The sequence below is a fragment of the Rhinopithecus bieti genome, unplaced genomic scaffold (genome assembly GCF_001698545.2).
Source record: "Rhinopithecus bieti isolate Rb0 unplaced genomic scaffold, ASM169854v2 scaffold_2435, whole genome shotgun sequence".
In the NCBI taxonomy this organism is placed as follows: Eukaryota; Metazoa; Chordata; class Mammalia; order Primates; family Cercopithecidae; genus Rhinopithecus; species Rhinopithecus bieti.
Genome location: NW_016803909.1, coordinates 1673549 through 1695672, shown reverse-complemented (window position 1 = coordinate 1695672; position 22124 = coordinate 1673549). Strand labels below are relative to the sequence as shown.

General features: G+C 38.9%; 1 protein-coding gene across 2 annotated transcripts in view; it reads left to right on the top strand.

Annotated features, from left to right (window-relative positions):
- The window catches only part of SLC25A21 (solute carrier family 25 member 21), a 523908-nt gene that overhangs the window by 470267 nt on the left and 31517 nt on the right, over positions 1-22124 (top strand). For both annotated transcript variants that reach the window (XM_017858964.1, XM_017858970.1), the window contains 2 exons: positions 3069-3176; positions 18685-18849. In XM_017858964.1, coding sequence (XP_017714453.1) covers positions 3069-3176; positions 18685-18849 — 273 coding nt within the window. The remainder of the gene's footprint in view (positions 1-3068; positions 3177-18684; positions 18850-22124) is intronic.

The following is a 22124-nucleotide window of genomic DNA, read 5'->3' as shown; positions in this document are numbered from 1 at the left end:
CTGTTAGGAAACCTAATAGCATCACTTTTTGTTATGACAAAGCAATGTCTTGTCCAGTCCTTGCCTATACAAGGTGGCTGGGAGACATGGCCTCCTAGAGAGGAGGGAGCAGTGATACCATGAATCTCGAAACTAGCTAGGAATTTTTCCTTTTAATTCTTTGGCATCTTCTCTTAATATCATTCTTAAATTTGGAAACAGCTTGGCAAAAGAGGATTAAAATTTCCTAGTGAGAAACAATAAAATATGGTCTCCAGAGGGCCAGCTGGCTGTTCTTGTGTCAAACATTGGTACCATGTGAAAGACTGTAGGTCTTTGGACTCTTGAGAATTGAAACAAAAAAGCATTTGGTCACTGCAGCTACTATAAACAAATGCATGCCAACTGTGTACAGTTCTTCTCTTTTCTTGAGCTCATTTATTTCAGTTACTTTTTTTGATATGGCTAGACATTTAAACAGCTGTTAAGTGTCCCCTGGTGCTCTCACATGAAAATCCTAGGAAGCTGGAAACCCAACAGTAAATGTAGGTTTCTGGAACAACCTATGTAACATGATCTGCTGATATCTGATCAATTATTTTGACAAGGGACTGCTGAACACTAGTTCTGACAGCAAATGTAGCTGAATTTTATAGAAGAACAAAAAAGTGAATTACTTGGAAGATTGCATATAGTAAGTAATAAAAACCTAGACATCTGGATTTTAGCTTTCCCAGTCAAAAGAGTTTGGGACTAGTATTTTTTTTCCACTTCTGGCTTCCATGATGGAAGTCTGAGATAAATGAATAAAATATTTGATCAGTTACCCTATACACATATGCTTAAAACCGTAATGAAGGGAGATAAAATGGAAACATCATCAATGAGTCTCTCTCTCTCCTAGAATCTGTATGCAATCTTTCTTTCTTTCTCTTTCTTTCTTTCTTTCTTTCTTTCTTTCTTTCTTTCTTTCTTTCTCTCTCTCTCTTTCTTTCTGTCTTTCTTTCTTTCTTTCTTTCTGTCTTTCTTTTGTTTTTTTTGTTTTTTTTGTTTTTTTTTTTTTGTTTAACGGAGTCTCAATCTGTCACCCAGGCTAGAGTGCAGTGTCATGATCTCAGCTCACTGCAACCTCTGCCTCCCAGGTTCCAGTGATTCTCCTGCTTCAGCCTCCCTAGTAGCTAGGATTACAGGCATGCACCACCAAGCCCAGCTAATTTTTGTATTTTTAGTAGAGATGGGGTTTCACCATGTTGGCCAGGCTGGTCTTGAACTACTGACCTCAGGTGATCCACCCAACTCGGCCTCCCAAAGTGCTGGGATTACAGGCGTGAGCCATTGCACCCAGCCCATTCTTCCTTTATTATGTGCAACAAGACCAATGGTGTTTGCATTACACTCTATGAAATGGTTTCACACATTATTTTGAGCCTTAAAATAACTTTATAAGCAGGGAAATTAGATATTATTATCTCCATTTTACAGATGAGAAAACTGTGCCTCATCAGAGATTCAGCAATTTATACAACAGAGCCACAACTAGCACCCATGCCACCTTTGTGTGAATAATGAAAAGGTGCCCCTCCTCCCGACGGTTGCCTCTCCAGGGCTTCTCTTAGCAAGTGAGGGGCAAGCTGGATTCTGGCCTCCAAGCATCCTTGGTTGGGCACCTTTGTCTATGCACAAGCTACTGTGTGTTACAGCTGTAGTCACGCAGCCAATAAGTGCTAGAATTGGACCTAAACCCAGACCTCCTGCCTCTGGATCCTGCCTTTGTGCCTCCCTTCCTAAGGTTACACAACATTCCTTTCTCCCTCCTTCCTCTCTTTTAGAAGATATTCCTTTCTCCCTCCTTCCTCTCCTATTTAGAAGATATTAGAGCCCATTGCCAAGAGTTATCTGTTGTTTACTCTTCAATGGTTTTATTCTTCTCTTGGTTGTCTACAGTACTGCCTCTTGTCCTGGAATGGAGATTCAGCACTAAATAATTACTTTTTTTCAAGCATCTGTTTTGGAGACTGGGGCTTTGTTTCATTTTGTTCTGTCTTGTGTGTGTATGTTTTAATTGTTGTGTTTATTTTTGATACAGATTTTCTGGAAAACTCATAAGTATTCTACCTAGAGGTAAATTCTAGGAAATTGTTCTTTCCTATTGCAGAAATTCTTAACAGATACCGAACAAGAACTTGACATACAGTCACCTTTTGATAAGCTTTCTAGATTTTATTTGAGGCCTTCAGAGTAACCTAGTCATTTCTTTGTCTTTGTCTTTCTTTTCTTTTCTTTCCTTTTCTTCTTCTTCCTCTTCTTTTTTTTTTTTTTTTTTTTTTTTTTTTTTTGAGAGAGGATCTCACCCTGTCGTTCAGGCTGGAGTACAGTTGTTCAATCATAGCTCACTGCAGCCTTGAACTCTTAGGCTCAAGTGATCCTCCCACTTCAGCTCCCAAGCAGCTGGGACTGTGGGTGCACATCTAGCCATTTCTGATCTCAGCTTTTAGGTTTAGAAGACTGCGTTAATTGCCGGTGTTTTTTAAAATAGGGAAAAGATGAATAAAAAATAATTTTTGTTTGTTAATAGTCCAGAATAGTGACTCTAAAAACATGAACATAGGGTTAAATGTTTCCAGCTATGTTGTTACCTGAAATTTAGCTTTTTAGAAACAGTTTATTTGTGGTTCTGCTCCTTGAATTTCTTATATGCCCAATAAAGGAATTTAAGTAGATGTTTAAAAATGAAGCTCTCCTTTTACAATTCAAATTTTCTTAATTGTTATATGTCCAGATGTTTTAGTATCCACCTTTAAATCAGTAAAGCAACCTTGCTTTTATTGAAGGAAAAGTCGTTGTTGATGGGGCTTTGACATTTTATTTTGAAATTGTTAGGATGTGGTTTGTGGCTTCTGTAATTTCTTCTTCATGAATTGTCAGCATCTAATCAAGAACTAAAGCTGTTTAGTAATGGAATATGGTGCATTTATGTAGGTTTCTCCATTCTCTTTATAACGTTCAGCTGCATAGCGTAATGAATAGGATGTTTAACCCCAAACACATGATAACTTGTTTTAAAGTATTGATTGATTTACTTTTTCTAGACATTTGCCATTGCTGGATTGGGATCTGGACTAACAGAAGCCATTGTAGTTAACCCTTTTGAGGTAGTAAAAGTTGGCTTGCAAGCAAATCGGAACACATTTGCAGAGGTAACTAATGTTTTCTATTGTTGAAGGCATGTAAAACTTATTTATTTATTTATTTATTTATTTATTTATTTATTTATTTTGAGATGGAGTTTTGCTCTTGTTGCCCAGACTGGAGTGCAATGGCACGATCTCGGCTCACGGCAACCTCCACCTCCCGGGTTCAAGCTATTCTCCTGCCTCAGCGTCCCAAGTAGCTGGGATTATAGGCATGCATCACCATGCCCAGCTAATTTTGTATATTTTTTGTAGAGACAGGATTTCTCCANATTTGCCATTGCTGGATTGGGATCTGGACTAACAGAAGCCATTGTAGTTAACCCTTTTGAGGTAGTAAAAGTTGGCTTGCAAGCAAATCGGAACACATTTGCAGAGGTAACTAATGTTTTTCTATTGTTGAAGGCATGTAAAAACTTATTTATTTATTTATTTATTTATTTATTTATTTATTTATTTTGAGATGGAGTTTTGCTCTTGTTGCCCAGACTGGAGTGCAATGGCACGATCTCGGCTCACGGCAACCTCCACCTCCCGGGTTCAAGCTATTCTCCTGCCTCAGCGTCCCAAGTAGCTGGGATTATAGGCATGCATCACCATGCCCAGCTAATTTTGTATATTTTTTGTAGAGACAGGATTTCTCCATGTTGGTCAGGCTGGTCTCGAACTCCTGACTTCAGGTGATCCACCTGCCTTGGCCTCCCAAAGTGCTGGAATTACAGGCATGAGCCACCACGCCTGGCCATAAAAACTTATTTTTAAGTATGCATGTGAAACAATGGACCCAACTTTTATCCACTTATTAAAGCCATAGTAAATCACTGTTAAGGAAATAGCATAAGAAAAAATCAAATATCTCCTGCAAGTAAAGTGTTAACAAAAATGCACTGAGATCTAATGGACAAACACTTGTTTATTCATTTTTATTTTAGAGCTCTAATGTAATCTGAAATGATTTATTCGGAAATATTCTCCCAGCTGCTGGCAAAACTTCTTTTCAATTGCTCTAGAATGGACTATAGCTAAACCACTGAGGTGATAACAATATTTTGCTTTTTTAAAAAAAACTGAGTCTTTTTTTAAAAAATGACCTCACTCCTTTCCCCAGTACACCCAGCACCTGCCCTGAAAGATTCGGATAATCTGTCAAACTTGTCTTTTGGTTGAATCTGAATGAGCGCTTGGACAATGATGGGTCTTGACATTTCATCATTGGTACATGACGTTTCGTGCAGACAGCATTCCTTGGTGTGTGCTGCCTTCACTTCCTTCCAGTTACCTAAGAATTCCCTTTCAACTGCCAAATCCAACTGTTCTTGTTTTATTCTTTTGGGTGCCGGGCACAAGGTAGGAGGAAAACAAGGGGATTAGCATTCCAGGTTTCTTCTTAACATTTTAATTTAATTCCACAACTGGGTAGCATGTGGTAGAAATTGGTTTGGAGTATCTGCTGACCTGGATCTTTCTGTAGGAAAGTTCCCCTGCCTACTGCATAAGCAGCTGCTAATGGGTGGAGACCCTTCACTCCCACCCTACTTCCTGCCTGCTGCTGATGCTGCCTGAGAGCTTCCTGGCAGTTTCTCAGGCAGGGGTATGGGAAAGGAGGGGGGCCCTACTCACCTTTAGCTGCCAAGACCTGAGGGGACAGGGTTGGGCTGTTATAGCAGATGGCATCTACTCAGATGAGGTCAATCCTAATTCAGGGGGAATTTTTTTTACATTTCAAAAGATTGTCTTAAATACAGTGATATACAGCACCTTATAAAAGTTGAAAATCTCTGTATTCTAGTTTTGTTTCTCTTTATTATTTCTTGAATAAAAGAAAAGATGGTAAGGAATGGGGGAGTGGAAAGGAAACATTTTTTAAATGTCTTATTATTATGGAGCATTTAAAACAGTTCCCATGGAATCTGCTTAAGGAAAACTTGGTTTGTTGGACTGAGAGAATTACCAGCTAGAAGAATATTGCAGAGATCCCTGTCTGGTGTTCCATCTTACCCCTTGGGAATCTTGTCTTGAAGCAGCAATGAGTAGGCAAAGGAATAAGCAGGACTTGAGTTGCAGTTCTTTATCTAGGCAGCATGTAACCACAAGGACTCAAATGGGACAGAACATCAAGGGGCACTCACAGGAATGAAAATCATGAGTTATCAGGGCACCTTGACTCATGCTAATATTCTTTTTCTCTCCATTGCCCTCAAGGAGGCTCTGCACTGAGGCCAAGTAAGAGCTGCTAATGTTTTGCATGTGCTAATGACTTGCTAGAACACAATAAACACCCTTCCTGCCCAACAAAAGAATGTGCTGCATGTGTACATGCCACCAGTTCATCACTTACACAAATGCAGTCAGTGTAAATTATGTATATTTAGCCATTTTTTAAAGCAGGGGGCAGGGGATAGCAGGAGCTTGTTTGGGGTCATTTCTTTTGCATTATCCACTGAACTGGACAGTATCAGGTATTTACTTAGAATAAAATCAATTAGATGCATTATAAAATATTTTAAAAGTGACTTTAGTTAGAATTTAGCAAAGTAGTAAATATGTAGGTAACATGCATCAGCATTTATTTACAGCAGCCAGCAGAATTCAGTAGCTGAAATGAGAAGGTGTTCTGATGCGGCACATTATGGGCAATGTTTGTCGAATTGAAGCAATAGGTGCTTTTCCTCAACAGACAGTAATGGGATTGTGCCTGTTGTAGAAAATGTCTGAGAAAAAGAGATGATGTGATAAGAATGGAACATTTGGATCTAGTTATTTAGAAAATAATTGCTGGTCATTTTTGCTAGTATCTTATAGGTCTTTTGTCTAGGACTCAATAATGCCGAAACCTTCTTCATTGACTAGCTCCTTCTTTTATCCAACAAGGGAATAGATACCCTTTAGTTAACCTGTGCCTGTGTTGATTTAACTCAAATATTAGGTATGCTCACCTCGGCATGTGTGTGACCAGGAATAATTCTTGCTTTCTTCACTCTAAGGCTTTGTGGGTTGTTAAGTATAAAAGGGAGATGTGGAGGAAGAGGAAGAAGAGGAGGAAGAGAAATGGAAGAAGAAAAGAATTAATGTAATGTCCACTGCCTTTAAAAATTTGACTTAAAAAAATTAATGCAAGCATAAAAGTAATGCATATTTATGTTACAAAGCACCAAAATATATATGTGTTTCTTAAATATGCATGTATAAGTACACCAAAAATGATCTAGACTCTAGAGCAGTGCTATCTAATGGAAATATGTGAGCCACATTTTTAGCAGCTACATTTAAAAAAATGAAAAGAAACAGGTGAAATTAATTTAATAATGTATTTTATTTAACCCAGTATATTCATTTTCTTAAGACTATTTTTAGAGCAATTTTAGGTGCACAGCAAAATTGAGCAAGAGGTAGACTTCCTATGAACCCCATGCCCCCACACGTGCATCATCTTCCCCATGATCAACATCCCTCATCAGAGGAGTCCATTTGTTTTAATTGATGAACCTACATTAACATGTCATTCTCACCCAAGTCCATAGTTTACATTATGGCTCACTCTTGGTGCTGTACCTTCTATGAGTTTGAACAAATGTATAATGACATATATTCACCATTATAGTATCATACAGAGTAATTTCACTGCCTTGAAAATCCTCTGTGTTCTGCCTATTCATCCCTCCACACCCCACTTAATCCCTGGCAACCACTGATCTTTTTACTGTCTCTGTAATTTCTCATTTCAATGTGTAATTGATATAAAAATTATATGAGATATTTACATTATTCCTTTATACTAAATTTAAAAATCTGGTGTATATTTTATGCTAACGGCACATCTCAACTAGGACATTTCAGGTGCTCAATGGCCACATGTGGGTAGTAACTTCCAACGTGTGGGTAGTAACTTTCATATAGGGTAGTTCAGGTCTATAGGAATTCATACTAAAATTCATACCTCTGGAGAGGAGATTGGAATAGAGGAGGAGAAGGTGAGAGTTTAAGAGAAGGGCTTTGTGATGTTGAATGTTTTAACATGAGAATGCATTCATGTTTTGTCTGTGAACATTTACATGCATGCTCTTCGTAGAAAATTTAGAAAATTTAGAACAGTTTAAAGAAAAGTATGTTATCCAAAGGAAATACTTCTAATGGCTCTGCCAAGATCAAGCCCTGCCTTCAGGGAAGACCTTCTCAGCGGATCAGGTGGGAATGACTTGCTGGCCTATCTTGGAGCTCAACCTTGCATAATGCAGGTGCCATGATTTCATTTATAGGAGCAGAACCCATATTTTTTCCTACTCTGTAATTTCTAACAGAGTTTAAACTTTGTTTGCCAATTACTGAAGAGCATATACAATCAGAGCTGTGTAGAACAGGAAGAATAATCTTGTGGGGAGAGACACAATGAAGTTCTCATTACACTTTTTACCATTATCCCATAGTGTGGCCTTCAACAGTGTACATGCAGTTCCCTCATTGGTAAAATAGTAGTGATCAGTCCATCTCCTTACAGCAAGCCATTTGTGTAGTGGTTGGAAGCACAAGACCTGGAGGGAGATCTCAGTTATTGACTATGTGACAGCTTCACATCTCCTACCCTGACCCTAGCCCAGTTTCCTCATTTATTAGGAAAAAAATAATAGTAATAGCCATGTCAAACAGTCAAATAGATGAGACTACATAAAGCTGTCAGTATGGCCTGGCATGCAGTGATGGTTCAGTAAATGTTAGTCGTTATTATTACAACATGATTGTTATGAGACTTTTAATGTGTTAATATACGCAAAGGTCTTAACGCAGAGCCTGGAAAATGGTAGACATTCAACCAATGATAACTATTTCTAGATCCAAGGTGATCTTACAAATCCGTAAGTTTAAGTAGAGACAGATTTATTTTGAGATATTGCCCCAATTAATATTGAGCAGTCACAGCTGACTCCTGTTTTGGGCACCAGCAGAGCTCACTGAGCAACGGTCTTCTCCCTCAGTGTACCTTAGGTCATTATCAGATGCCAGGGCCATCCATTCAGCCTGAATTCCTTATGAAGGCGTATGGACTGGCAGCCTGCTTACAGTGCCTGTTAATAAGGTCCTTAAACTCAGATAAGGGCCCATTATCATAAATAGCAGTAGCTGGATATCTGTTTAGTGTAAATAACTAGCACTTAGCAGCAGAAGTTAGAGATGAAACTAAAAACATTTGAGGCCACTTTGGGAAGAATTCTACCACAATCAAGAGATTTCTTCCTCTGGAATAGCTGTATAAAGTTAACATGAATTCTCGATTAAGCCTTCTTAATCACTTCACATGGAAGGTTATGAACTTAGTTCATTTTCAGCCTTTTCAGTCAGCTACTACTTGCAGTGGAACACCACATGGATGCGCTACATGCAGAATGGCCAACTGGCTTGACAACACCTTTAAGAAAAGCAGAGCAGGTACCCCGTAGATGCTTATTTTGCAGATAGGTAGCTCTTGTCCTGCCAATTGGGAGAATTTCTCAGGAAGCATGTCTACTGTTCAGCCTGTCTACCCTAATGTCTTGGACATAAACCACTCTGGTGTCCTATACAATGTATTTTGGATTTTCCTATTTCTACAGCCTAAGGTGGTGAGTCAGTGGAATCTTTTAAACATGAAATTTCCAAACAACTTCCAGCAAGAAGTTGCTGCAGCTGAGAGGGGCACTGCAGCAGAGGACAGCAGAGGCAGCCGAGGACAACAGTAGCCAATATGATACTTAATATAATACTGAAAGTCTTCTGGGTAAGGGGAGAGATAGAGATGGAACAAAGGAACTGCTACAGTTCCAGGTGCAGAGAGCATGGTCTAGAAGAAGGTGTGGGCTGTAGGTGGATGTCCCTTTGGCCATGTGGGGTTGGCCTGGCTGGAAGAAGGCAAGAATGGTGCCCTGTAGCCAGGATCCAAGTGCACCACTGGCATAGAGCAAAAGTCCCTTCTGTTAGGTTCATGGCAGCCAAATGATAGGAACTGGGGTCCTGGAGCTGCCAGTGGAGTTCCCATCAAGAACAACAGGTACTGTGCCTGCTCCAGCTGCCCTGGGATCTCCCTTCTGATCCTCTACCCAGTCAGAAGTATGTTACCCACAAAATATGCCTCTCACCCAGTTTAACCATAAACTGTTTTTTAAAAATGTGAATTTACAATAGCAAAGACTTGGAATCAACCCAAATGCCCATCAATGATAGACTGGATTAAGAAAATGTGGCACATAAACACCATGGAATACTATGCAGCCATAAAAAAGGATGAGTTCATGTCCTTTGTACGGACATGGATGAAGCTGGAAACCATCATTCTCAGCACACTATCGCAAGGACAAAAAAACAAACACCACATGTCCTCACTCATAGGTGAGAATTGAGCAATGAGAACACTTGGACACGGGAAGGGGAACATCACACACCAGGGCCTGTTGTGGGGTGGGGGGAGGGATAGTATTAGGAGATATACCTAATGTAAATGATGAATTAATGGGTGCAGCACACAAACATGNTTAAAAATGTGAATTTACAATAGCAAAGACTTGGAATCAACCCAAATGCCCATCAATGATAGACTGGATTAAGAAAATGTGGCACATAAACACCATGGAATACTATGCAGCCATAAAAAAGGATGAGTTCATGTCCTTTGTACGGACATGGATGAAGCTGGAAACCATCATTCTCAGCACACTATCGCAAGGACAAAAAAACAAACACCACATGTCCTCACTCATAGGTGAGAATTGAGCAATGAGAACACTTGGACACGGGAAGGGGAACATCACACACCAGGGCCTGTTGTGGGGTGGGGGGAGGGATAGTATTAGGAGATATACCTAATGTAAATGATGAATTAATGGGTGCAGCACACAAACATGGCACATGTATACATATGTAACAAAGCTACACGTTGTGCACATGTACCCTAGAACTTAAAGTATAATAAAAATTTAAAATAAAATTAATTAAATAAATAATGTGAATTTAAAATGTGGTAAATTTAGTTCCTGATACTGCCCTCATATACTTCCAGCTTATGTATAACATATTTTAATAGGTGTGCTTGTCTTGCCTACAATTCTTAAATTACCACTGTATTAGTCAAAGACTATAATCCCTGCCACACTTCCTCCAATTCTAATACCAGAGTCTTGGCCAGTAGCTTAAACTTCACAGTGAATAAAGAAAACCAGTCTGTAATTTAAATATGCTTGACCTTCTGTGGCGAGCAAAGTAATCATAGCTTTGTCATGCTCTGGTTTGGTTCACTGGGTGTAAAAACGTGTGTGGATAAAATTGGGATAGACCCAAATTTCCCCCCATCCTTCAAACTAAACCCAGGCAAAGAGTTGTTCTGATCTGTTGTCTCTTTGGCTTGGGACTAGGCTTGCCCAAGGATTTCCCTATTGGAGATGGTTTGCACACCCAGTCTTGCCAATGTGACTTTGTAGCTTGCTGTCCTTACAGGACCTCCCCAAACTGGGTACATTGGTTTTTATCTGTATATTTATAAGAACTAGAAGTCCCCTATTAGTTGTGCTAAGCCAAGTGGTGTTTGGCTGGCATGCTCTCTGCTAGCCTGGAAAAATGTGAATTTCTCCCCAGAAGCAAAATCTTGTGTGAATTGTTTCCCAGTTTTCCTCTCCACTTTGAAATCTACTTCAAAGTTATTATTTGGCTAAAGGGTTATGTTTTCCTTCCCTTGAGGTCTATAGGATTTGCCTCTGATGTGTGGCTGGGGCACAGGTTTTCCTTCTAGTCTGTCATTTTTTATCTACGTTACATATGAACATAATCATTCTCACCCCAAATATGAAACTAAACCTATAGGAAATTGCAAAAGCCTGTTTTACCTCCATTTAGTCTTCAAACATGTTCAGCCCAAGAAAGAAATACTTAGTGTTCTATCTTGCTCTGATTATAATTTTAAGGATCAACGAACAGATAGCAAATGTGTAACTGATGGTAAAATCTTTAAAAACAGGAATTTTTTAAAAAATTAGCTCAGGGTTTGGTTCTGGTTTGGGATAACACCAATAAATATAGTTCTACACACTTTATCCTGGGAACTTAATGGTCTGATAGCGACCAATTAGATCATGCATGATATTACAAAGCTTAGTGAGTATGTTCTCCAGAGAAAATCAACAAATGTTTAAACTTATTATATTACATAGAGTCAACTTTATGTTGATAAAGTAAATTGAAGGGCTGTATTTTGTGATCATCTCTTTTGAGAGAGAGAGAAGTTGAGTTATACAGAGAGTGAGCGTGTGGCTCTGTTTACAGATAGTGGGAGAAGCCAGCTTCAAGGGCATGTCAACATTCATGATGATGTATTGGGTTAAGTTCAAATTTTTCCTGCATTACTGTGTAAAACACTGCCTGGCAATAATTCAGCACAGAAATTATTTCTTTCCAGTCTATGATTCCTGTGGGCAGAAAAGAAAATTATGCATATGAATCCATTCCTATAGTTATCTTTCAATAATATCTAAAGCAGCAGCCAAGTTGTCTCTCTATTACCATTTATAGAAAATAGACTTGTCTTCCATTCAACTGTGTCAGGAACCCTAGATTTTTGTTTTCAGAATCAAGACTTTGAAGTAATGATAATAGCTACCATTTACAGAATATCTACTATATATCAGACACTCTGCAATTTGCCTTATGTGACTTTTTCCCTTTATTTGATTTTTTAAAAAATTTATATAATTTTGTGAATTATTAACATAATACTTTTTTAACAAATCAAGTAAGACAGAGCTATATAAAGAAAAATTAGTTGATTTTTGCCAACATCTCCCTCTAACCCTATCCCAGTTGTCGCCACTGTGAACCCTTCCATTTTTTCTGATGCTCACACTCAGTAGATATTTCAAATCTCTCTTTATAAGGTTGGTGGCTTTATCCACATTTTATAGGGTAGAGAAAATAAAGCCCAAAAAAGTTAGCTCTAAGAAACTGAACATTAACGTAGATGTCTCTTTCTAGTCAACCATACTGTTTTCATTGGGATAAAGAAATCTGGATAATTAAGAAGCTCAAGGGAAAAGCAAAAGAAAGTGTTTATGAGACCATGAAGAAGCAAAGCCTCCTCTTTGTTGCCAGTCTTTCCTGAGTCGTAACCCATGTGGCCACAGCACTGTCACCTTCTTTCTTCCCAGCTCTGCCATCGGTGCAGGGGCAAGGCACAGCGTCAGCGTCTCATCACCTGCAGGGCGCCGTGCTCCTCCAGGGCTGGCTATTGAACAAATTTGATATTGACATAGCTTTGTGGTTCAGTGTCTGGGAGGGGTTGTTGACAGCAAATTCTTCTCCACTCACCGGTTGTTTGCAAATAGACCTGTTCATCCAACATACACTCTGAATAGACTCTAATTATATCTGGGTATCTTTTTTGTTCATAATCATGCCCTATTAAAACAAACTGTAATGATGAATTTGTGAAATATCTAAGCTAAGAGAACTACAAATGTGGACTTTTTCAGCTTGATTCTTCTCCTTTCACTTACATTTTGTTCTCAAATAAAAGGAAGGTTTTCTCTGATTTTAAATTTTCAAATGTATGAAAATGCTTCAAGACCTCATTTGAGTAATGAAAAGTGTGGATGATCTTCATTTCCTGAAGAACAAGCATATTTTCCTACCTTAGTGGAGCAACTGGGTCCCCTTTTTTTAAACAAAGCAGTGTTTTTCTGAAGGCCCAGATATGGACACTCACTCCATTGTGTAGTCTCATCCGGTTTGCTTTCCAGCCATGTGATGAAATCCGGTGCAACACCCGTATTCCACTGGCTTTCAAATGCAACCCGTTCACCTTTCCATAGGAATGCATGTGGAGCGTGCTTTCTTTTGACATGCTGTGCCTAGAACTCTTCTTTGGCCTTAGAGATGGAGGAAATCCACTGACACACCCAAGCCTGTACCCACTGGCCGTACTCTTACTGGTATTTACCCAGGGAACAATGCTTGATGTCTAAAATCCTGCCTGTGATCTCATGAGCTAATCAGAGCCAGGTATGGTCAGTAGTCAGATGGAAGAACTCCAGAAAAAATAACTTGGGCTGTCACAGGTCATCTCAGTGATTTGTTGGTAGTACTGGGCTCTCAGAGAGTAAGGATTCAGTGCCCCAGAGTGGTGCCTGGAAGCTTCATTTACACCAAGGATCTTCTCTCTCTCTTTTTTTAACATTTTTTTGTATTTTAAAATTATTTTATTAGATACATTTGATGTTGGCAACATGATGTTATGGGATACAAATAGATAATAAAATGGTTACTATAGAGAAGCAGATTAACATATCTATCATCTCACATAGTGACTATTTTTGTGTGTGGCAAGAGCAGCTAAAATTTGCTTATTTAACAAAACTCACTAAAACAGTACAATACGATTTTATTAACTCTAGTCCTCATGTTGGACATTAGATCTCTAGGCTTGTTCATCCTGCTGACGCTTTGCACACTTCGACCTGCATCTCCTCATCTCTCCCTGCTCCTCGCATCACCCCTGGTAACCACTGTTTTATTCTATCTACATGCATATTTGACCTTTTTTGTTTTGGATTCTATATATAAGTGATCATATGATATTTTTCTTTCTGTGTTTGGCTTATTTCACTTAGGATCTCCTTGTTTATTTAATTATGTATTTATTATTTTTGAGATGGAGTCTCGCTCTGTCACCCAGGCTGGAGTGCAGTGGCACCATCTCTGCTCACTGCAACCTCCACCTCCCGGGTTCAAGGGATTCTTCTACCTCAGCCTCCCAAGTAGCTGGGACTACAGGCCTGCATCACCATGACTGGCTAATTTTTGTATTATTAGTAGAGACAGGGTTTCACCATATTGGCCAGCTGGTCTTGAACTTCTGACCTCGTGATCCACCCTCCTTGGCCTCCCAAAGTGCTGGGATTACAGGCGTGAGCCACTGTGCCCGGCCAAGGATCTGCTTTTTTAATTAAACCTTTTAACAACTTTTTAAACAGAAATTTGATTCCATTTCCCATAACCATTATAGAATACTCTCATAGGTAAATATAAAAATCATCAGGATATCTCTTCATGTAAAATTAAAGCAAAATATTTAAGTCTCATCCCAATCCACTTATTTTCCATGCTTTTCAGATTGGCTGCAGTCAATGAAAGTACAACGAGGAAAGTTAGAGTGCAATTTGGCCCACAATTGGTAACTAAATATGAAAATTGGAGTGAATCTAAATATTAGAAGGAAACTGAGCTAGTGGGTGATCTGCTGGGTTAGATAGTATTGGAATCATTTGGCTGATGCTGCTAATCAGTTACCATTTTGTTTTTAAATGGAAACCCCATAATCAAATAACTTTAGTAAAATTCCATGTGTTTACAGAGATCTAGTCAAAATTATTCTGTATTTTCCTATTTAAGCATCCTAGTGGAAGTCATGTTTTGCCTTTCTAATTAAATATTTGCTTACATGTGTGTGAAACAATGCCCCTGAATGAAGAAAGAAAACACACTATGATACTATTACTTCTTATTTTTACAGGCAATTGAGTTCTGGTTTTCTTTATCCCAAGGCCTCCATTTGCCAGAAAAATATATTTGTACTATTATTCATCTGTTACTTAGATCAGTTGGCTTGTCAAACTCTGAAACTATGTATAATAAGAATGAGTGTGTAAGGAACAACATTGGATTAGATGCAGAGTTCTGCTTAAGCCATTTATCAGCAGCATTTTTATCTTAGGCATGTTGCTTAACAATCCTTGATTTCCTCACCTGAAAAATGAGATATACCAGCTGCCTACCTTACAAGGTTGCTGAGAGAAGCAATCAGATATGTTAGGATGGCAGAACCACCAAGAGTGTAAAAGTACAGATTTGGAGTTCAAGGAACCTCAGTTGGAGCCCTGTTGTTACCATTTACTCTGTAATCTTGGACGAGTAACTTAACTTCTAAGTCTTAATTTCTTTATCTTCCAAATAGGGGTCATGATAAGACATATCTCACACACTTATTGAGAGGATTAAATGACACCAAAAAGTATTGAGCATGTATGATAATGGCTAAAGGTGTTGAGCACTTCCTGTGTTCCAGCTACCTGATCACATATATGAATGTGCTCTGTAGGCTGGAAAGCCATGTACAGGGGGAAGCCCAATTCATGTGCTTTTCCATTGCCAGCCTTTCCTCCCATATGCAGAGATCTTAGCCAGGGTACTCACTTTGAGGGATAAGGAAGAGGCCAATTTATAGGATCTACTGCTCCAGAAAGGAAAGCTCCTGGGTGAGGCACTATACCTGGAACAAGATCTCTACTCCAAGCATTGAATTTGGTTGAGTCTCGGAGGAAGCAGACCTGTTGTCTTGCATTCTGCATGCATTTCTGGTGGAGTTTATCACAAAGGTCTGGGACTCTGGGAAAAGGAAAGGACGGCCAGAAGGAATGAAAAAATAAAGAAGCTTTCTCTCTCTCAAATCAGATTCCACCTTTTGGTTGCCACTGCCTTCAACTAACAAAGAAATTACCTGTCATTTTATTGTTATAACTATTTTTATGATTGTCAGCGTAACTGCCATTATTGTTAACACCTAAGTGTATAGTGAATGCTTAGAATGGAGTAAGTTGCTTACAATGGACTAAGTTCATTGACTTCTTTCAACAATCTCAAAAATCCTGTGAGGAAGTTTTTTTTTTGTTGTTGTTGTTTGTTTTTTGAGATAGGGTCTCGCTTTCACTCTGTCATCCATGCTGGAGCCTGTCACTGTGCAATGACAGGATAAACAGTTCACTGCGGCCTCACCTTCCAGACCTCAAGTGATCCTCCAATGTCAGCCTCCAGAGTCAGCCTCCTGAGTAACTGGGATCACAGGTTTGCCACAGTGCCTGGCTAATTTTTTAATTTTTTGTAGAGACTGGGGTCTTACTATGTTGCTCAGGCTGGTCTTGAACTCCTGGGCTCAAGCACTCCTCCTGCCTCAGCCTCCCAAAATGCTGATATTACAGGTTTGAGCCACTGCAGAAGCCACCAGCCTCAGGAAGATTCTATCATTATCCTTATTTACAAATTAATAAAGTGAGAATTAATCAGAGAGAATAAAAGACTTGCCAAAGTACAAGTGGTATTGCTGAGACTCAAACTTGGAACTGTCTAGCTCTGAGCTCCTATTTCCAATTACTATGCTACTCTTCAATTAATTACTGACAACTAGAGTTCGAACTCAACAAAGCACTTGAGTTTAAAATCCATGCATTATGGCCGGGCGACCTGGCTCACGCCTGTAATCCCAACACTTTGGGAGGTCGAGGCGGGCGGATCACGAGGTCAGGAGATCGAGACCATCCTGGCTAACACTGTGAAACCCCGTCTCTACTAAAAATGCAAAAAATTAGCCAGGCATGGCGGCGGGCGCCTGTGGTCCCAGCTACTTGGGAGGCTGAGGCAGGAGAATGGCGTGAACCCGGGAGACGGAGCTTGCAGTGAGCCGAGATCGCGCCACTGCACTCCAGCCTGGGCGACTGAGCAAGACTCTGTGTCAGAAGAAAAAAAAAAAATCCGTGCATTATGTTTGCTTATACACACACAGCACCCAAGTCAGTGAAAATCAGGAAACGGACAATTAGCAAATGCCATTTGAATATTTGTCAACTCTCGCCAAGATCTAGGAGAAATCTTCTCAAGATGATGAGAAAGATGCTATCCAAATTAATACTTAGTTTAGTCATCCTAATTCTAATGACTTAGCATACTAACACTTTTAAACAATAGAAACATCTTTACACCCATTTTTTTAGGGAAAGCCATTGTTATTTGCACTTTATTTTAGCGCCATTGGTTTCTATGTTGCTCTAAAACTTAGATGGCCTCGGAGCTCCTCCTCCCTCATGCCCTCAGGACCTCAGAGGAGTGAGGATGGAGAAAAGGTTTAGGTTGGGTGCAGGGAGAACCTGTGTTGGTCAGGCAGCCTCACCTCTGTCCTGTTCTTCCCAGCCCCAGGAAAGCTGTCCTCTCCTTCCCCCACCCTTAGACTGCCTTTCTTGAAGCAAGACAGCAGTACTTGGGCAATTTACTCAGCACTTCCAGGGTCTTTACAACAAAAATGAGTTTCTGCTCAACTTGTCCTACCTCTTTTGAAAACCCAAAAATAATGATTTGGGGATGAAAGTCAATGTGCTGAAACACAAAACAATCTCATGTTGTCAAACAGAAAGTAAACTTTAACCTTCAGAAAATTTGTTGGTTTGCCTGTATGATATGTCTTATTGTTTTAAGATGTATTCTCACATGGTTTTTTCATATTACAAAGAAGAGTTTTCTTAAGCTTATTGTAGTTGATTGTAATTAGCTCCCTTAAATTAATAGATGAAGTTGAGTGTAGAATTGTAGCTAGAGTCTCCAAACCATTTATCAGCCAAAACTATAGGATTTACTATCTAAACAAGCTCATTTGAATGTTTCACATTAGTTACATAGCTATTATAAATGCGGATTGGAAGAAAAGCCTTGATGGGATTTGTTCTATTCTCTTCTGCTAATGTAGCCTTAATTGCACATAAGAAAATACTTTTAGTCTGAAAGTGTGCCAGACTGCCACGACCACTCTAACAACCTGCTTCAGTGAAATATCAAACAAATGTCATGTCAGTGTGTACCTCATGGGTGGAAAAAAGAAAAAAAACAGTTTCCCCTATTAAATATTCAGTGAAAATATGAGAGATATCTTTTGTACAGTACCTTCAAAAAAAGAAACAATCACTCATACATTTTTTTAAAACCCATGTGAATTGTAATTGTATTGTAACGAATTGTTAATCTCAGGGTAAACAGCGGTGAGCTCTTCAGCCAGACTGGATTCTAGCAGTCAGGACATTTCAGCCTTGGATAATCAATCAGGGGACTGGAAAGGAGTAATTTCAAGGTGGTAACCGAGTACTCCCAACACCATTTATGTATAATTTATCACAGCAGTGATACACACACTGATTGCGTATCTGCTTGAGGATGTGTACAATCAACAGCTATTTATTTATGGCCAATTTATAACATAGTGCCAGCTTCAACCTTTGAGACAATGGAATCAAGACTGTAACATTAGCTTCAGAAAAACATAATTAGAAAGGTAAATACACTGGATTCAGGAGCCAAATACAAATTCCTTTTGGATAATGTGCAGTTATGGATTACCAAATTATCTATATGGTTAATCTCCTTCATTAGTGTGAATAATTCAGAATTGGATATAATTACTTACATGTTGAAAGTGATGATAGTTATTATATAACATCAGTTTCACTAATTCTATCAAAATGATTTGTTCTTTGCCAACAATCTTTTCTTTAAAGCCTGTTTTTATGCATGCAATTTTGTTTGCTTCTTGGGTTTGCTGATTTTAAAAGACACAGATCTAGGCATGATTATTCATAGCTGGGGGGAAAAGTCCCTAATAATTCTGGCTTGAAGGGAAGTTAATATGGTAATTTACTGTATTCCACAGTCCCAAAGATGATCATTCTGGCTTTGCTTCTCTCTTCTGCAGCAACCATCCACTATGGGTTATGCAAGACAAATCATTAAGAAGGAAGGCTGGGGACTCCAGGGCCTCAACAAAGGATTAACTGCAACTTTGGGACGACATGGAGTTTTCAACATGGTTTATTTTGGCTTCTACTACAATGTCAAAAACATAATTCCTGTCAATAAGGTAACTATTTCATAAATTAAAATCCTGGAGGAAAAATCCTATCAGTGAGATAGCTCCATTTATAGAATGTTTATCCTGTCCTGGTCACTGTGCTGGACACCTACATCTATTATCTAATTTGATCCTTACATCTGCATTGAGTACTGTTATCCCTATTTCAAATCCAGAAGCGGAGGCTTAGAAAGATCAAGGAAATTGCCCAGGCTCACATAGTAAACAGTAAAGTTGAGGACTGAACCCAAGTCTGACACCAAAATTTATCTTCTTGAAGAAGCTATTGTTACAACTGAGTGCTTTCCCTTTATTACTAATAGGAATTTCTAGAAACTATATTATTACTTACTTTTTGTCTCAGGAGTATAACTTTCTCAAGAAAGTTGAAAGTTTTATATTTTAAATAAGTTTTGAACTCACAAGGAAAAATTGTCGGCCTAAAATTTAAATTTCACCTGGGTATTAATTTTTAATCTAGGTTAATTAGGGTAGGTATTCAATCAATTCTTCTAGAATCATTTGCTTTTGATGCAAAATAACAATGATGATAATTATTATCATCATCTTCAATATTATTATTTTGAAATGATAGTTTATAGGCTGGGTGCAGTGGTTCATGCCTGTAATCCTAGCACTTTGGGAGGCAAAGGCAGGAGGATTGCTTAAAACCAGGAATTTTGAAACCAGCCTGGGCAACACAATGGGACCTCTCTACAAAAAATTAAAAAATTAACCAGACATGGTAGTGTCCACTTATAGTCAAGCTACTTGGGAGGCTGCAGTGGAAGGAGCGCTTGAGCCCAGGAGTTCAAGGCTGCAGTGAGCTATGGTTGCGCCACTGCACTCCAGCCTGGTGACAGAGTAAGACCCTATTTCTTTCTCTTTTTTTCTTTTCCTTTCTTTTTTTTATTTTTCTCTTGGAGACAAAGTTTCACTCTTGTCACCCAGGCTGGAGTGTAATGGAACAATCTCAGTTCACTGCAACCTCTGCTTCTGGGGTTCAAGCGATTCTCCTGCCTCAGCCTCCAGAGTAGCTGAGATTACAGGTGCCCGCCACCACACCCAGCTAATTTTTTTTGCATTTTTAGTACGGCCGGGGTTTCACCTTGTTGCCCAGACTGGTCTCAAACTCCTGACCTCAGGCGACCCACCCACCTCGGCCTCCCAAAGTGCCAGGATTACAGGCGTGAGCCACCGCGCCCGGCCAAGTAAGACCTTATTTCTAAATAATAATCATCATCATAATAACTTTTTAAATGGTAACTTACAGATACGAACAGCCTTTTTCAACTTCTGCACTATAAAAGTAGCACAGGATGTGCTTTTAAGCCATAGTATCACAGAATTTTTCCCTACCATCAAATTGCTTGCTTGCAATTAAAATTGCAATCCTAGATGCACCAGTTGGAGTAACATTTTTCACAAGCAGGCAGTTTCCCTTAGGGGTCCAGTTCTTCATTTTTCTTAGTAGAAAAGTATTGAAGGACTTTTTTTAAAATCATAAAACTGTTTCTAGTATGGCTGACTAGACTGTTCAGTAAAGTTAGTTGTACCTGTCTTTGCCCAGCTATCCCCCATATTCTAGTAAAGGCCAGGACTTTTCTTAAATAACAGCTGAATCTACACCATGTGTTACACATTAACCATCTGTTGGCATTGCTTCACTTCACTAACCAAAGTTGTTAACCAGGTTTCACTGTATTTGGAAATCTCATTTATTGAGTAGAAGCTTATGTTTTTTTGGTCTGAAATCCCTGATTGGCCAGTGTATATAGACCCCCCTAGTGACTGACAATTCTGATTCCAGGGACCCTCAGAGTTCTTCTCTTGTCAAGGTATAGAAAATGAGTGCAATAAACACTGTTTCTGGATGACACAAAGAAGCTCTCAAAACACTGAGATTTTTTTTAACAGGAACTTGCTAAATAATTTGTAAGGCCCAGAGCAGAATGAAAATGCAGAGCCCTTTATTCAGAACTTATTAAGAATTTCAAAACAGTGATAGTAGAGCATTATACCAATCATGGGGCTCATCTCTTCTAAATGCAGGCCCCACATGACAGCACTAGTCACACACCCATGAAACCAACTCTGTTTTTCAGGCTGTAAGACAACCACTCTACAAAACTACAAAAATTAGCCGGGCATTGTGGCACATGCCTGTAATCCCAGCTACTCAGGAGGCTGAGGCAGGAGAATTTCTTGAACATGGGAGGTGGAGGTTGCAGTGAGCCGAGATGGTGCCATTGCACTCCACTCTGGGCAACAGAGTGAGGCTCCATCTCAAAAAAAAAAAAAAAAAAAAAAGATTAATCAGATGTATGTTTGGTCGTATGCTTAAAAAGAAAATCCACAAGTACAAACTTTATTCTACAATTAATCAATACACAAGTTATTAAATGTTCTGAATTGTTAAAAAAACAAAACAAAACAAAAAACCTAAGCTGGCACAGTGGCTGAAGCCTGTAATCCTAGCACTTTGGGAGGCTGAGTCAGGAGGATTGCTTGAGGCCAAGAGTTGAGACAGGCCCAGGGAACATAGTGAGACATCATCTCTACAAAAAAAAAAATAAAAATAAAAAAAAAACATTAGCCAGGTGTGATTGCACACATCTGTAGTCCCAACTACTCTGCAGACTGAGACAAGAGGATTGCTTGAGGCCAAGAGTTCAAAACCAGCCTGAGCAACATAGTGAGACACTGTCTCTACAAAATTTTAAAAATTAGCCAGGTGTTGTGGTAAGTGCCTGTCATCCCAGCTGCCTGCAAGACTGAGGTAGAAAGATTGCTTGAGCGTGGAAGGACCAGACTGCAGTGAACCATGACCATGGCACTTCACTCCAGCCTGGGTGACAGGGAAAGATCTTATTTAAAAAAAAAAAAAAAGTTAGCATGTGTTTGCCCAATTTTTTCTAATGATATTCAGTGAAATGTCAACCAGCACTTTTCCAAATGAATTATCTATTAGATAGCACTTCCCACATCTAGATTATACTAGTAAATAAGTGATTCATTTATTAATCAGGACCCTGAAACTATCTTCTAAATCTTTAAATAAAAGACACATTTTGTTCATCATAGGTTTATAATTAATTTTTTATGTTTTTATAAGTTTTACCAAGCTGAGAACCTGTAACTGGAATGCCTCATTTCCTCGCTCCCATCCAAAGTATCCTACAATAGGATGTTTACTGAGATATGATTTGTCATTATTTTATTTTATTTTGTTTTCATTTATTTAGTTAGTTTTTTTTTTTTTTTTTTTTTTTTTTTTTTTTTTT